Genomic DNA, 18,079 nt, shown 5'->3' with positions numbered 1-18,079 from the left:
GTGAAATTAAGATTTATTAAGGAAGAAAAGTTCAGTTCAATAAAGAAGTTTTTTTAATAGTAGGTTGCAATGTTTTGATATAATATATGTATAGTATGTGAGCCAGAACTTCGCGTGATTAAGCATATATGTGTAATCAAACTGTGACAGAATTGAATTGTATACCACCCGATACGACTCAGGTTTTCCTATTCAATAGATGTTAGGTTATGTGGGGTTATGCTGTTCAGCCGATAACATAGTATACTATGTTACTATATAGTATCGGGTTATCCTGTTGAATAGAATTACTTAAGAGGAACTATAAGGTCTTTTCGAGCATGCGCAATTCCGTTTAGCTAAGCACGCTGCATTCAGCATCACTGTTTTTGGCGGCCATTTGTAGATTAAGAAAAAAGATAAAAAGTAAGTGCCCATATTTATAAAAACACCTTTTTATCTGTAGGATAGTCTAAATATTTATGATATGTTGAAAGGCTGTTATATTTTTTTTCTTTGACGCCTTACATCGACGCTGGGAACAGTATATCTAACGTTAATATATATGTTCCTGATCGACGGACAGCGTTATAGCAAAAACAGAAAATATCCTTCCAACAAGACGTTACAAGGTGTCTAGTCCATATAATTATGACGTCTTGAAAGGCTATTATAATTTGTTTCTTTGACGCCTTACGTCGAAGTAATGCGTCAAAGAAAAAAAATATATAAAGACGTCATAATTATTTGAACTACAAGGTATCTAGCTAATCATGCCGTCTGCTGCGTGTATTTTTTTAATTTGCCTTTGTTTTTTTATCCCACATTGACGAGGAAGGCGTCAAAGCAAACAATTGCAATATTAGCCTCAGGCCCGTAGCCAGGAATTTCCAAAGGGGGGTTCGTTGGCCTCAAAAACTCGACTTTTACAGTCACAATTCGAACAGAACGTTGACTTTAACAGTCATTATTTGTTTTCAAGGGGGGTTCGTCCGAACGCCCCGAACCCCCCCCCCTGGCTACGGGTATGAGCCTTCCTTGACTAATTTGTAAGGGTGATTGCCACAGGCACTTGTTTCTATCCATCAGTGTCCATGGAAATAGTCCAAATCGGTGGCGGATCCAGAAATTTTCATAAATGGGGGCTCACTGGCTGCCTAAGAGTAGGCTGGTTGCTTCACGCTTCAGTGAATCCGTAAGCAACAATAAGAAAAATCTGAAATGGGGTCCCTTCCCCCCCCCCCCCCAATGTCTTTGAGATTATTAAAGATAATCTATAATTCCGGGAATGACATAGCTGCAGAACTGTACATGTAGCTCTTGGGTACATGTAGGTTCTAGTGTTATTATTTGACTATTTGCGGACTATACACTTAATTTATCGCTATTAACCTTATCGGCCGGCTGACCGGGCCGCTTGAACTTTTGACGCATACAACAATCATTTTTCCATTGTGGCGTCAGATATTTTGTTTTATGACGTAAAAATTTTACGGGAACCTGTGTGATATCCAGTAATGGCGGACAATTAGCAATAAGGTGTAATAGAGACCATGGTTTGCAAATAGTAAAAAAATAATAGATGGGCCTAAGAGGGGGTTCTGACCTTTACAAGGACTCTGGTATCGGGATTTGGGAATTCTTTTTATTTGATTTCTTTTAATTCAAAGACATTTTCAAAATATTGCATCGATAATACTAAAATGATGAGGTCCAATTTGTCAGCCGTCATCACGTAGAAACGACGAATCAAAGAATTTAACTTTATATATAACTAATATAGTACAAAGGTGTAGATTAGAAATTACACCACTCCAGGCTCTTTTGTTTTCCACGTAATTAAAATTGCCAATAATTAAGAAGTTCCGGATCGAGTCCAATACCTATACCAATAGTAATATATTCACATGTTACCGGTTACCTTATTTGTACGTTCCGCATCTGACAGGCGCACCACAAAACGGTGTATTCAGTATTAATATGCTGTATTTATACACGGGTCATAATCGCAGGGTTGACACTAGGCCACATTTTAAAGAATGTCTATTTCCCCTCCCCGGGTCTACCCTTTGTAAACAGACCAGGAAGGCAGGTTTTTTTTTACTGGACGTGCTTGTCATTGCATGGTCACATGAATGGTTTGATTTGTCCAGTCCAGGCCACTTATCAGTTGTTTGTGCTCAATTTGAGTGTATTTATTTAGATTATCAATCCTTCTGCTTTCAAGCACTTTCCAAAAATGGAAACAAATTATTTTCAGGAAAAAAATAATTTTTATTTTTTTGTGGAAAATAATATTTTGACCCGGGTGGGGGGAGGGGAAACAAACATATTTTTAATTTTGGCCCTTCTAAATTGTCAAACTGTTACCTATTATAGTATTTTAATCAGCAAGACTTTTTAAGATAACAATAGGAATACTTAAATATAAAGCGTATAGGTACAGTTTTCAATTTGTTAGCGGGCATGATGTAAAACAGCGAATCAGAGAATTCAACTTTATTTATAACTAATAAAGGACAATGCTGTTGATTAAAACATACTCCATTCCATATTTGTTCCAGGACCTTTTGTTTTCCAAGTAATTAATATTACCAATGATTGATAAGTTCCAGTTCTACTGGTTCAAACAGAAAGATTTAGATTTGAAAGCAGAGAAAACTGTGCATCTTATAATCATCATGACTTTATCAGATGACAATACTAATACTTAAATAAGGCTTGCGCATAGTTATATACTTTAATTCAGTCACGGACCCGCGATATCATTGGTGTGTTCTAGTAACTATTAAAAATACACAGGAAAATACACTTAATAGTTTTATGAACATTTCATTAAAGACTACTTACATAATATTTATTTAAAATTAACCAATGGCTCTGTAATAACACTGCACAATTAAAATAGCCCATGATCATGATGATTGTCACAATTGTAACATTTGAACATCATGAACTGAATGATATTTTAAGATTGCAGTGCAAACCATGAATTATTTTAAAAAACACAACTTTTAACAAAGAGTTATCAATTACTTGTTTTACTTCACATTTATTACTTTTTCAGATGAAAAGGATTCATTTAACAACAAAACCACCCAAAATAAAGAGGACTGTTTTTGATGGGGCATCTTCCAAATTCCAAACAAAACATGTCAGGATGACATATAATGGTTCTGATGTTAGTAATAGCAACAATACCAACCAAGAAGTGACTAACCAACTTGCCCAAATAGACTATCCAGCTGACCAATTCGATTTTCAATGTGAAGGTATTTTTGTATTTTATATAATTGTCTGACATTTAGAATTTGTATTCTTGAAGAAATATTCAAATAAATGTTCTATTTACATAAGATATTTAAGGTAATACAGTTATACTTATGGATTTTTACCGGATTTTCTACTACAATGTAAAAATTTATTGTACTATACACCATTTTCACTATATTTTTTATTATTGCATCTGTGGACAATATCTTGTAAAGATTGCTAGAAATTAGTCACAAAACGCAATACACTCTGACTCAAGAAAGATGGCTACTGTTTAAAGTAATTAAAAGTGTTGAATAACAACAACGGTAAAATTGTCTGATTACACATTTTGTATTTTACTTTTATACACCAGTTTACAGGACGTATTATGATATTCTGTGCCTGGTGTGTCTACTCGATCATGTTAAACCAACAAATTGAAAACCACAAATTAAAAACCTGCGGCTGTATGAGTGTTTATTTGTCTTGTTAATTTGCCTGCTTTGTGAACTGATCGAATTACAATGATTATGATAAATTGACTGTTTTTGCAGATAATGTGAACAGTAATCCTGGAAGAATCAATCTTACGTATGCAGAAAAAAGGAAAAAGGTAATGGGAGCATGGGACTTGCTGAGAGACAAGCTCATTGAAACCAGGTTGGAGGAACAGTCCCCAGCAACTCATTGTTGTTGCTTTTGTGAATCATCTGTTGATGATGTTATTTTTTGTCAGGATTGTGGTCCCTCTGCATATTACTGTGATACTTGCTGTAAGAGGATTCACCAGAACATTTTGTTCCATAAACCACACCAGTGGAAGGTAAAATATGGCCACAATATATAAATAAAAAAAGATGTGGTATAATTGTTAATGAAACAACTCTCCACAAGCATACAAGAGACCAAATGACAAAGAAATTATTTACTATAGGTTGCTGTACATCCTTCAACAATGAACAAAGCCCTGAAATGACAATGTAAAACAATTTAAATGAGAAAACTAACAGCCTAATTTTTGTTAAGAAAATGAACGAAAAACATGTAACACATAAGCAAACGACAACCATGGAATTACAGGCTCATGACTTGGGTCAGGCACATACATACAGAATGTGGTGGGGTTAAAATGTTAGCAATATTATCCCAACCCTCCCCTAACCTGGGACATGTTGTTATAGTTTAACATATGAACGAACTATAAAAATCAGTTGAAAAAGGCTTAACTCATCAGATGGATAAAAATACAAATGTTACTAGTACAAGTGGACGTGGCCAGGTACTTGTACATCCTGCTACTCGCTACATTTAAGACCTGTCGGTGACCTTCTGCTGTTGTTTTTTCTATGGTTGGGTTGTAATATCTTTGACACATTTCCCATTTCCATTCTCAATTTTATTAATTTTAGTTAGTACAGATTTGAGAGTACTCAGCGTCGCAGTTACTGACAGCTAGTTCAAATCCACTTACAACTATTAAAAGAATCATGCATCTAAGACTAATGTCAGTTTTTCATGTGTTTAAATGTAGTTTAAAAACTTAACCATGTTACCTGAAAACTAGAATAGAAAAGCAATATTGCAGCTTTTAGAAATGTTTAAAAATTGATATACTTTGCAATGCTTTTTGAGGTTATCTAATGAATATCATAAAACCGTTAATAAGTTTTAAAAATTGAGAAGTTATTACTCACTATTTTCAATAAGAATGTTCAAATGCTTAAAATGTACACACAAAAAAAACACCATGAAATTCATTGAAAAATTGTTAAGACGAGATTGGTCTAATCGCCTTCAAGATGCAATGTATATTGATCCAAAGATTTTTTATTCCATAAAAAAGAATAGGTTTGTTTGTCCAAACGCTACCTACCCAGAAAAAAGCTAATAAACACCAGATACTTCAATTTCTTTTTTTGAAAAAAAAAAAGAAAACGCCTACCTACCTACTCACCGTCTCAACCTTTGGGTAGGGTTTGGGCAAACCAAAAAAAATTTAATTGTGACTTTGCCCTGTACTAATATATCTTTTTCAGGTTTATATTTGATCGTATTAACCTCATACAATAATACTATAATTTATATACATACTTTACCTCTATTACAGCAAACCATGTATGTACCTATTCAAATGACTAATGAACTTGCCAGGAAAGACCACATTTGTGAATCATCATACTCTACTTCCATATATGCTGTTGATGTAAAGGGTAAATATTTTTTTATGCTGCCCCAAAATAAATGTTCCAAATAATGGGTTCTGTATGGTTACTTTAGTATCCTCTTTTTCTTAATTGAAATTAACTTTATACACTGTCAGATGAAATAATAATTTTAAAGGGAAAGAAACTGAATTTATTACTCTTTAGAGCCTCTAGTTCTTCTTTATTTAATATTTTTTTCTCATTTTGCAGGTTTACAACATACATGTAAAATCCAGCTATGCAGATGTGAAGATCCTGCTGTCACTTTTTTGCGTTACAGCTTATGGCCAGCTACACCTACAAGCCCTAAAATTGGCTTTGATCTCAGATTTATGGAGCTATTGTCTGTTTTGCAACTTGAGTGCTGTTTACCTGCAAAATCTTTTTGTGATGCTTTAGATACTATGCACTCTAACTACATCAAATTAATCTCCAACGTTGTAAGTTAATTTTAACAGTTTTCTGATGTAGGAAAGTGTTTTGTCTCTGACATTACTCATTTGTTAGAAATGCATCAATATAGACAATAAAAATGTTGATATATTTTAAAACTATTTATTGTCACAATGTGCTGTCTAGATGTAGAAAAAATAAGAAAAAAGATGGGAATTGTGGACTAGAATGTAAAGATATTTGGTTCACATCTTGCAAATTAAGTTTGTAAAAAAATGCTGGTATACCCTGTATATTGTGGGTACATTAAGATTTGTTTTCAACCTCATCAATGTATATTGTAAATACTTGGTATAAAACATAAGAATAACATCTTTCAAACATAACACCTAAATTATTATATCAATATAGCTCCTTGCTATCATTGGTTTAGTTTTACTCACTGGTTTACGCTACCGCCACTTCCCTTTGCTCAACCCTCAAAGCGAAAACAAGTCGCCCTGTTGTTTACAATACTCGCTTTCAGTAGCTTAGTTACACCATCAGACATTTGTAAAAACCTTAATTTTTTTATTGATAATAAAAGAAATTCAAACATAAACAATTCATTTTCTTAAGAAAAGAGGTTACAGCATTGACTCTACAGTGTGTAGCAGGTTACTTCATTTGAATCTGTTTTAATAAAATTCTCTTCTCTTTCTTTTTTTTAGGAAAAAAACATATATAGAGCTGTGGTTGGTGATTGCCTCACTGAGTACAATTACCATAGGTATTCACTGAATACCCGAGCAAACATAACAGAATCTTCTTTTGCCACTGAATGTCCAATATGTGTTAAGGTAAGTTTCTAATATAAATTTATATTATTTCTTTTTGAGTTGATTTGTTCCAACAAACTTTAACTTATCATATCATTTTGGAAAACATATTAGCGATTTCATGTGTCATGATAAATTTTACAAATACAATTTTGTAATTGGTCTGTCTCGTTTTTCAAATCTGAAACAACGTACGCTATAATTGTTTTAATGATTTAATTTTGAGTTCTATATGACTTTATAATCTTTTCACAGACACCATCAATAGTTTCCATGGATGCCAACTTTGGTCTTGTTCATAAACAATCGTCAGGATCTGGTCAAGACAGACAATCAGCTAGACATAAAAACCTATATTTTCTTGATCATGGGGATCTCAGAAGATTTATTGATGATTACGCTCTTGACAGTAAAGCACCAAATAGTGTAAGTTATTTTAATTTCTTACGACAGTGTATGGTAGTCATTATCCATCAGTGGAATGATACATTTTTTATTAACTAGACTTGGGTAAAAGGTATTCAGAAAATAAGAACCAAATTCACATTTAATGTGTAACCATGAAAACAAAATATGACGAAAGTTCTATAGTTGGTTTTTTTTAACTAATTTAAGTGTATTTTAGATTGTCAAATTATGTGCACACCCAAGAATTATACAATAACTAATCGAAGAACTTTAATAGATATAAATATTAATTAAGTGGCTGAACAACACATTAATTCACATTTGCGGATATTAATTTTTATCATGTTCATTGTTTAAATGAAAACTTTGCTTTTAATGCATTATTGAGACGACATCATGTTTCTCCATATTTTTGTTCTCTGTGCATTTCCGTACATTATGTGCAAATTTAAAATAGTTGTCCAATGTTTTATTTCTTGGGCCAAAACTTGCCCTTAAATACCCCTACTCCTTAAATTGTTTATGGTTCCACCATGATAATTAAATTTAAAATGTCCTTTTTCTCAGATTTCTCTTTTTTACTTTCATATTAATATAGGATTTTGAAATGACAATACATGTACAGTATACAATTATTTTTAAGTTTATTTGTACATTAACTAAAGAATATACTCCAATTTTAATCACATCACATGTGTATAAACCATAGATATAGATGAATTATAAAGTTATATATACATTTTAGGAATGTTCAAACTTCCAGGCTGGTAATGCCATTCGCTCTAAAGTGAAAAATGGAAAACTTGATGTTACAGGAATATTTGGCAGTGTATGCAAGCATGACATTCCAATATATTTTGCAGATTTGGTTCATGGAGAAAGGTATATGTACAAATGTATATTCTGTTACAACTGTTTTCCTATTTAAATCCTATTAAAAAAAGGCTGTTTTGTTTGGTTATTTCTCAGTTTCTTTATTTATTCTATGGACAAAGTTAAGAAAAAAGGAGTATTTATTACCATGCAAAATTACCAATTAATAAACTTAATAAACAATTAAAAAAATCTGCTTTAGTTAGATTTAGTTGTAAGAAAAATGTCACTCTTCAGGGGCGGATGCAGGAATTTTCGAAAGGGGGGGTGCTAACCCAGGGCACCCATGGCAAAGAGGGGGTGCAAAACATATGTCCCGATACAAATGCATTGATCGGCAAAAATAAAGGGGTGGTGCACACCCCCGGAACCCCCCCCCCCCCCCCCCTGGATCCGCCACTGCTCTTGGGAACCCTTGTAATTTTAATCATCAACTGTCATCTTATGACATGTTATTTACCCTTGAATTAAGAAATAATTTGTCAAACTATTTTATTTTAGATTTACAGTAGCATAGTTTTCATTTTTTATTAGTATCTAATGCTTCTGCAAGTTGATTCATATACTTTTTTTGTCTTCAAGTCTTTCCTTGGGCAAGTAAGAGTCAGTATGATTGTTTACTGTAAAAATATGATTTTCAAACAATTAACCTTAAAGGTGTAAATAAATATTTCCATAAATATTGTGAAATTTTACATCTTTGTGTATGTTTATATGTAGAACTTCTTTAAATTCTTTCTCTTTTCAGATTGAGTTATCCAGTCTATATGTTAAAGTGTATATTGGAAAATAGGTCATCAGATAATTTGGTTGTCATGTATGACATTGCCTGTATGTTGCATAAACATTTGAAGGTAATCTTTAAAAATTTGTTTAATGGATGTTTGAAAAAAATATACTGTTTAAAGTTTTTTTCCTATTTAGTATTATTCATGGGATTAGTAAGTGATTTATTTCTTTTGAAAACAACATCAGTTACATGTATTCTGGATTCTAAAATAAAATATACTCAAAAGATTCTGATTGATTAACTGTATATACTCCCTATATATCAGCCCAACAATGCTAGATCTGTACATTTGTGAAAGCAAACATTTTGTTCTTTTAAGGATGTCTGACATTGTTGGGCTGATTTTAAACGAATTATCTATACAGAATGTATTGTCAGCCTTGTATCACCATCCCTGCTGGTGACCTGATGGATAAAATCTGCTATAAAGTTTGTCATTGGTTTAGACGTACTTGTATATATATATATATGTTTTTATACAACGTAATTGTAGGTTTGAATGTTTTCAATTTAGACTAGTGTCTATATATATATATATATTGTTCCTTCTTATGCTGTTTGTATACATAAATTGCATAATTTACTCTCTTTTCATTTCAGAAAACTAATAACATTGATGTTTTAGAGAGATGTTCCTTTGCTGTCCCTGTTTTTCACAGTTTTGCACACAATACAGAATGTCAGGTAAACTTATCAATTTTATGAATTATGTCCTAGTCATATGATGATGGTAGCAAATTTTTTTATCTGTATGAAAATGGGGAATGTGCCAAAGAGACAACAACCCGACCATAGAGCAGACATGTTAGGTGTCCCAAATTTCATTCCCAAATTTTTGTGTTCTAAGATAACAAAACAATTGTTTGGACATTTCTTTAGTGCTAGTTTTAATTTTAAAGGCTGTTCAAAAGATAAAATTGTTCCCCTAACTGCAATTGAATAGAAAATTTTGAAATTTCGTTGATTTTACTTTTAATGTTCCGGTACAACTTGATTGAAATAAAATGGGACAATTACATTTTTAGCTTTTGATTCCAACCTTATTCAATTGAGTTACTTTTTGAGTGTTATATTTTTTAATGTATTTTAGTCTTTCTTGTATGCTGTTGTTGTTGTAAGGTTAATTTTAGGAACTTTTGGAATGTTTTTTTTAGTTGATGTATGGTCAGAGATTTGCAGACGGAACAGGTTTGACAGACGGAGAGGGAATTGAAAGGCTGTGGTCCTATCTGAGGGGTTTTAGAAAAATAACCAAAGAAATGACGATCAATAACAGGCAAGATCTACTAACGGAAGCTATGTTGCACCACACAGAAAAACAAATATGGAATCTAGGTATGTAGCTAATATTAGATTTTCATTTAATTCATATATATGAAAATCATCTTTATGCTAGCCAAAAATATACCCATGCCTGTCTGTAAGCATGTCCCAAAATTTATTTCCTTTCTTCACCTTTACCTTGACTCAATATTATAATTCAAAATAGGGTTCTTAACATAGATATACTTTCTTTTTTTTTCAGGAAAAAAAATGGTAGAGAAGAAGAAACGATGTGTGCAGATATTGAAAGAAAATGAGGCCATTATATCTGGAATTCTTGTTGATATGAAAGGTAGGATGACCTTTAAACTATTAATTGAAATTTGTATTATTTTGAAATAAAAATGGGTATCCATAAATGCATGCTCAGCTGGTTCATATCAGTTCAAATTAAAAAAAAATAGCCTACCCCTTTATCATGCTGGCCTGAATTATGTTGCCTTTTATAGGCAATGTTTAGTTTTAATGTAAGTTAACCCATTTTATTTTATTAATATCAAGTAATTTGATACCCTGTTTCAATACTTTTTGATGAAATTATGCAAGATATAGTTCTCAAGAAGTACATACATAGGTCTTTTTCTCACTGGCACTCAAACAATATATTTATATTGATAATATACAATTATTGACTTTTGATGACGGTGATCTCGGAGATTGTTGGATGATTTTAAGGGTCATAAATTTTTTAGCTAACTTGATGAATCAAAATATGCTAACAGATCAATGTAAGAATCAATATTTATTAACCCGAGATATGATATTCAACTAAAATCAAAAGTTAACTATTGTTTTATAGTCATATAATAACATGCTTTTTTTGTTATTTTATTGAGTAATATTTATTGACAGAATCTTTACCAATTTTAAAAATGCAGTATAAAAGTCAAATTAATTTGTAAAAGAAGTATTCATAAAAAAGCTGATTGATAATATATGAGCTTCGTCAGATAGAAATAGACCTTATGCAAGTGCACATTTACATGTATATAACTTTGCTTAGTTTAAGGAAAATTTATCATGTTCAAGTACAAAGTAAGATGAATTTTGTTCTTTGTTATAGGGTTCCTATAACAACTCGATTTTTAAACAGTTCCAGACTTTTGACTGAGATTTAATTTCAAGTCGTCATGGCCAATATATTTATTCAAGAGTAGACAGAACTTTAAACTTATTTCTTTATTACAGAATCTAAAGATGTGATTCAAACCTGGAAGGAAGAATGGAAAACACAATCCAACAGAAAAGAAAGGAAAGGTGAGGAATAATATGAATGCTTTTTGTGGTACGTCTGGTATAATGCATAGTCCTCTGCATAAATATTTGACTAAGCGTGATTCAATATGCATTTTACAGGAAAGACCTTGGGAAGTAAACTTATATTGCAACAGCAATAATGACCTCGCCTTTGGCTCAGTCATTATCACTTTCTTAGTCAATACCACTGTCCTGTGGGAAGTCCATATATCATGATAATGACCAGTTTTTCAAGAACTATCATGGTTATTTCATTGAGAAACCATGTTTTAGGAAATTCTCATAAATTCAAAACGCCTAAAGCGAACTCGAGTAGTTGTACGATTTCTATAGCAAATAGTGAAGACCAGTCGTAGTAATACTGCCATTCATTTTAGTGCAACTTTTCAGTATATAAATTCTTAATTAAGTTCTCTTTAATTTTACTATTAACGAAAACATATAATAAACAATTCAACAACTTAAATTCAATATTAAAATCAGGAACATGCTTTATAAAAAGTACATCTTTCTAAACAGAGAAACCACGCCCCATTGGTCATTAATAGCAGAGAAACCACGCCCCAACAGTCATTATCAAAGGGAAACCACGCCCCAACGGTCATTATCAGACCTAAACCATGCCCCACCGGTCCATATCATGTAAAAGTTCATTAACAACCGGTTTTCTGGTCCATATTGTTCTGTTAATGACCAATGGAATTTATTACTGAAGATTAATGAATGTCATGACCCCTTTTTATCCAATAAGAGAATCTTATTCCCAACCGATACGAAATAATTTATAATAGTTTTCATTGGTAGCCTTCCATAAGAAATATTTTATAATTTTGAGTTGTAGGGTGTAATTAATGTTTAGATTTGTTGTGCAGCAACATCCTGCACATACTACACATTTGCCACTCATTCAAAGTAAAAGCCTTGACAGGTTAATTTACTTTCTATGAAGAATGATCTAAGATATTGGTTGAAAATTAGTACAGTAACACAAGTCCAGAATCTCAAAATACACTTAATACTATTACCTCACAATCTTTTCTATTTTTGGAAAAATGCAGGCAACTTTATATTATTTATTTTTAAATATATTATACTAGTTCTTTAAATTTATTCATTTAGCTCTGCCTTTGACTACAGATGAGCAGTATGCTGAACTCCTGCATCAGATTGAATCCAAAAAGTGAGTTTCAAGCAGTTCAATTGAGAACTTGAATGAAAAACAAATCATGTGGCTCATCCTTGTAAAACATTTAGAACCCATTGTGAAATAAAAAAAAAAGGTGGATTGAGGGTTTATGTTCTTAAAAGCTAGTTTTGAAAACTAACATGATCTTAGGACAGAATATAATGTCATCTACAACTTTTTCCTGAAGGCCAAAACAAAATTAGAACTTTGATGGCTGAGTGATTTAAGTTATAACTATAATCACTAGTGAGTCAACATGGAGGTCAGGAGTTTAAACCCATTCTTGCTGCTCTTATCTTAAATGACTGGCTGCCTTAAAATGCCCCAAATCAGTGTTAGAATAAGTCTTAAATCAAATCCAAAACAGAATATATGTATGTCACAGTAAGCCAACCAACTCTTATTGTAGAACCAGCTGACTACATCATTTAATTTCTGTTATTTAGGAAGTAACTAATTGAAATTGTTGGACATAAGGGGTATATCTGGGTATTTTGCGAAAAAGGACCATGGCCAGTTATTGGAATTTTAACACGGTTATCAATGAAATTGGGAAATACAACCAATATTCCAGGTGGTAGTTAAATTGCAACTAGATTCTTTTTTTTTTTTGGGGGGGGGGGGGGGGGGGATTAAATAAGAAACTACATAAATGCTTTTGATAATTCTATTTTCTGTTCCTTTTAGTTTTTAGATTTAACAACAAGACACTCGAGTTTATTTTAGTATCAAATAAAAAAAAAACATTCAAAATCTACTCATTAAATACACAGGTCAATTTGGCCTATAGACAACTCAGACCATGGAAATATGAATCACTTCATCCAAAATCATAGTGCCAAAATAAGATAAAAAAAAATGAAAATACTGACTTACCTTTCCTTTTTTTTATGATTTAATTTAGTCTGCTGTGGTAGTTCCTGCTACAACTGCTACAATGCTTGTGCATTGTTGTTACACTATTGTGTTTCTTTTACAGGCAACTATTAGATATAAATGAAGCAGATGATGAAAAGGTGGAAATGGAAAGACGCATTGAAAGGTGAATTTGACACATATATATGTAACATTTTTAATATATTATTGTTATATTCCTTATTATTTTGTAAGCACTAGCACTTTAACCTTTTCTGCAATCATACAGAGACATTACAAAGTTTTCTGGCATTTGTTGATGATTGTTTGTCATAGATGAAACATGCTTTGGGAAAAAAATGTGTACATGCATTAATTTGAATATGGATATTATTACAGTCATTAAGGGATAACATCAAAGATCAATGTAAGATAAAAAAAAAAAAAAAACTTAATTCAAAATAGTTTGGGGGTGGGGTTGAACTGCTGCAAGATATCCATATGGGTCAATCATTTTTTTCCAAATTAAGTTTAGAGGGAGGGGGGTCAGTGAAAAAACTATACGAATTAAGTTTTTTTTATCCTTCATTGAACTTTTGATGTCGTCCTTAAATATGTGAACTTTTCAAATATCAGCTCATGAACGTATAACCTATACAACTGAAGAAATGAATTTAACCATCAAACTTTAAAAAAACCCATAAAAAACTCAACTGCAAATGGATGAACACTTCAACTTTTAATTTCAACTTTTAAAAAAAATTTGGTTTATTTTTTTTTATTTGTAAGGGTTGCACTTAAAACATGTGATGATACTTTATCTGTTGATCATTAGATCTTACGCTAAATACACTTGTGATTACAGTATAGTTGTGCAATAATTAAAAATGTTATAAGTTTTCAATTTTACATTATGGAGTGAAATTTTAACCCCACTTAAAAACAAAATTCATTTGTTCTATTATAATGTCTTCTTTTCTAGGCTAATATCAGATTGTTCAAAGTTGAAGAAAAAAACAAATTTAACCCAGCTTCAGCTTACTTCAGATCAAGGACAACTGCTTTTAGAATCAGCTCAGACAAAGAGAAAAAGCGCATGTTTAGTGAAATTAAAGGAACTTGCAACTGACCGGCAATATTTGTCTAGCTTGATGAAGAAATATGCAGGTATGAAAATGTATAACTAGTATTATATTCATAAGAGCTGTTCTACATGTATTTAAACTTACATGGTACCATCGGTAGACAATTCAAAACTTAATTAATCACCCATAGAGTCAAATTTATAATTTCAATTCAATTTTCAATGAATTAACATTTTTTTTTTTCTATAATTATGTATGGCTTTCTAAGAAGTTGTGATTCAAGCTTTATACGTCAAGCTATACAATGTGTTAAATTTTAAGGTTTACCTCTCAGCAACTATTTGTAAATAGCCATATAGGAATTTTTTATTGCATTTTTCTCAAACTACAAATGAGTCCTTCAAAATACAAAATCAAGTGTCATATAACCTGCTTTTCATTGCGAACTGTTCACAAATGTTTTTCTGTACAACTCTCTATTTACCGTTTTACTTGACACGTTAATAACATGTTACCATTATTTTTATCAGTGTTATGTCCTTTTTTCTGAGAGCCAATAAATAATTTGTTATATCAATTTTTCAGAGGGTCAAGCCATTGGAATCCGTATAAGCAAACAGTTCTCAAGCAACTTTCTAAAGATAAAAAAAGAAGTGGACAAACTGAATGCTATTAACAACACAAATTTGGATTCTAAACAATTTTTGTCACTTGAATCAGAAATATATGATCAGTTGGAATCGAGAAAGATATCTGAAAACCAACAAAAGGCTGTTCAGTCCAAATGTTTGATTGACCATGCAGAAGAAGAAAGTAATAATATTGACATTGAAATAAAAAAATATTTACTTTATTTAAGTAAACAGAGTAAGGAAATTATTGACACAATCAACAATCTTTTACCTTTAGAAGGAAACCGGTTCCATTTAGGCAAAATTAATTACCTGTTTGTGAAACATTTTAATATTGAAACACTTTTTCATTCATGTTTCACATTATTTGAACACACTGTTACAGATGTTTCTATTGTACCAAGAATAGTTCATGATAAATTGAATACTGAATTGTCAAGATCCTTAAATTTACCAACCGAAGAAGAAATGACAACAGTATTTCAGGAAATTGAGCAGTTTGAAACTAATGATTTGAACAGTATTTATATAGAAAAGGACAGTGACGAGGAATTAGATGAAGATGATATTTAAATTGATAACAGTGCTTTTTTTGTGTTGACAACACAATTATTAGATCGATAAATAAAGGAAAAGCTTAAACCATGTCAGTAAATAGCACTTGGTTTTAAAACTCAATTTTTCAGAGGGTCAAGCCATTGGAATCCGTATAAGCAAACAGTTCTCAAGCAACTTTCTAAAGATAAAAAAAGAAGTAGACAAACTGAATGCTATTAACAACACAAATTTGGATTCTAAACAATTTCTGGTTTCAGAGGGTCAAGCCATTGGAATCCGTATAAGCAAACAGTTCTCGAGCAACTTTCTAAAGATAAAAAAAGGATTGGACAAACTAAATGCTATTAACAACACAAATTTGGATTCTAAACAATTTCGGGTTTCAGAGGGTCAAGCCATTGGAATCCGTATAAGCAAACAGTTCTCGAGCAACTTTCTAAAGATAAAAAAAGGAGTGGACAAACTGAATGCTATTAACAACACAAATTTGGATTCTAAACAATTTCTGGTTTCAGAGGGTCAAGCCATTGGAATCCGTATAAGCAAACAGTTCTCAAGCAACTTTCTAAAGATAAAAAAAGGAGTGGACTAACTGAATGCTATTAACAACACAAATTTGGATTCTAAACAATTTTTGTCACTTGAATCAGAAATATATGATCAGTTGGAATCGAGAAAGATATCTGAGAACCAACAAAAGGCTGTTCAGTCCAAATGTTTGATTGACCATGCAGAAGAAGAAAGTAATAATATTGACATTAAAATAAATAAATATTTACTTTATTTAAGTAAACAGAGTAAGGAAATTTTTGACACAATCAACAATCTTTTACCTTTAAAAGGAAACCGGTTCCATTTAGGCAAAATTAATTACCTGTTTGTGAAACATTGAAACTCTTTTTCATTCATGTTTCACATTATTTGAACACACTGTTACAGATGTTTCTATTGTACCAAGAATAGTTCATGATAAATTGAATACTGAATTGTCCAGATCCTTAAATTTACCAACCAAAGAAGAAATGACAACAATATTTTTTTAGGAAATTGAGAAATTGAGAACAATGATTTTTTAGTGTTAGATTAGATCAATTTCAACAGGAGAAGCTTTTAAAAAAAATCATGTCAGAAAATGTACCTGGTTAAAAAAAAGGTGATTTTTTTTTTTAAAGTTTATTAATATTCTTTAATTTTCATGCCTTTTGTTCTTATTGGTGGGCCGTCTAAAGTTAAAATTATTGCATTTTTAATTCATAAATTTTGCAATATAGAAAGGTTATTAAAACAAATGAGTTGTTAATTTTACTATTTACAGGAACTTGCTGTTGAGATTAATCAGGTTGAAATTTTAGGAGTGGGTGCATAAAATGATTTGCAGAACAGGATATAACCCCCTGGCGCACTGTGAAAGGTCGTAAGGTTATAAGTCCCTGGCATGGATGGAACAAGCCTGTAAACTTGGCCTGCTGCAAATCAAACTATGCTTTTTAAAACTTTTATTTATAATTGATTGTTTTGGAATTAATACAATCTGGACAAGTTTATATGCAGTTTATATATGTCTGAATAGATCATGTGAATTGGTTGTAATCACAAAATTCTTGGTGTTGCTTGATGATGATAAATTAAAAGTAACCCTAAACATTATTGTTTTAATTTTTTAATATAGAACTAATAACATTCTTGACTATAGAGATGTTTGTTTTGGTAAAAAAACTTGCTGTTAATATATTTCAGGTAGGAATTTAACGAAAGTTGGGAGGGGGATTGCATGAGTCCTTGAGTCAAGGTCTAATTCCGACAGCTGACACCATACAATTATTTCTTACATATAATATGTCAACAATTGCTTATGGTATCTTGGAAGAGAAAAATATGGAACCACAATAAATGACTATAAAATTAATATGAAGTGTGTGTGATATTGAGGCAACTCTTCGTCAAAGACATAATGTACTTATCTTCCAATTCATGAACTGAAACCAGCATGAAATAACATGCTTAACTCTCACATGACTCCACTTGCAGAGACAAGCATAGTTTATCATTCATATACTAGTATGTGTAATAAATTGGAATATTGAATATTGGTGTAAATACAAGGAAAAGGAAACCCAAAGTTAAAATACCATAATTATCACTCATGAAACCAGTCTTAAGATCTCATTTCCATAATCGATGACTTGGACCTACACCTTACAATATGTGTATATCTATATCAATATGATATAACCACATTACTGTAATAAAACCTGAAAAATCACTTCATTTCTTGCACACCATCTAAACAGTACCTCATGTTACTAGGGAGACAATTCTTTTACGAGTAATTGTCCAATTATTGTAGAATAAAGTTTGTGTAGGACAGCAAAATTTAGTTGTCGTCTTCTTAAACTCACTCTTTCGATTATTAACAACAATCAAACAAACCTTACTATTAATAACTGGGACTTGTACATGAGA

The 18,079-nt window shown here is 31.6% G+C and overlaps 1 protein-coding gene across 1 annotated transcript; it reads left to right on the top strand.

Annotated features, from left to right (window-relative positions):
* Positions 1–169: 169 nt before the first annotated feature.
* LOC139496188 (uncharacterized) lies at positions 170–17,384 on the top strand. Its single transcript, XM_071284657.1, has 17 exons — positions 170–405; positions 3,047–3,251; positions 3,789–4,057; positions 5,342–5,444; positions 5,649–5,878; positions 6,542–6,670; positions 6,905–7,075; positions 7,803–7,939; positions 8,679–8,784; positions 9,321–9,404; positions 9,875–10,055; positions 10,246–10,335; positions 11,232–11,300; positions 12,420–12,480; positions 13,466–13,528; positions 14,324–14,508; positions 15,012–17,384. Exons 2-17 carry the CDS (start codon positions 3,047–3,049, stop codon positions 15,629–15,631), a joined length of 2,703 nt encoding a protein of 900 aa, XP_071140758.1. The 5' UTR covers positions 170–405; the 3' UTR covers positions 15,632–17,384.
* The last annotated feature ends 695 nt before the right edge of the window (positions 17,385–18,079 follow it).

The sequence above is a fragment of the Mytilus edulis genome, chromosome 11 (genome assembly GCF_963676685.1).
Source record: "Mytilus edulis chromosome 11, xbMytEdul2.2, whole genome shotgun sequence".
In the NCBI taxonomy this organism is placed as follows: domain Eukaryota; kingdom Metazoa; phylum Mollusca; class Bivalvia; order Mytilida; family Mytilidae; genus Mytilus; species Mytilus edulis.
This window is presented reverse-complemented; position numbering and strand designations above follow the sequence as displayed.

Bases quoted from the DNA above. Each gene is read 5' to 3' on its own strand.
- LOC139496188 (XM_071284657.1), top strand. From the start codon at position 3,047: ATGAAAAGGATTCATTTAACAACAAAACCACCCAAAATAAAGAGGACT. The intron at 11,301-12,419 runs GTGAGGAATAAT...TTATTCATTTAG, and splicing joins CAACAGAAAAGAAAGGAAAG to CTCTGCCTTTGACTACAGAT. The intron at 13,529-14,323 runs GTGAATTTGACA...CTTCTTTTCTAG, and splicing joins ATGGAAAGACGCATTGAAAG to GCTAATATCAGATTGTTCAA.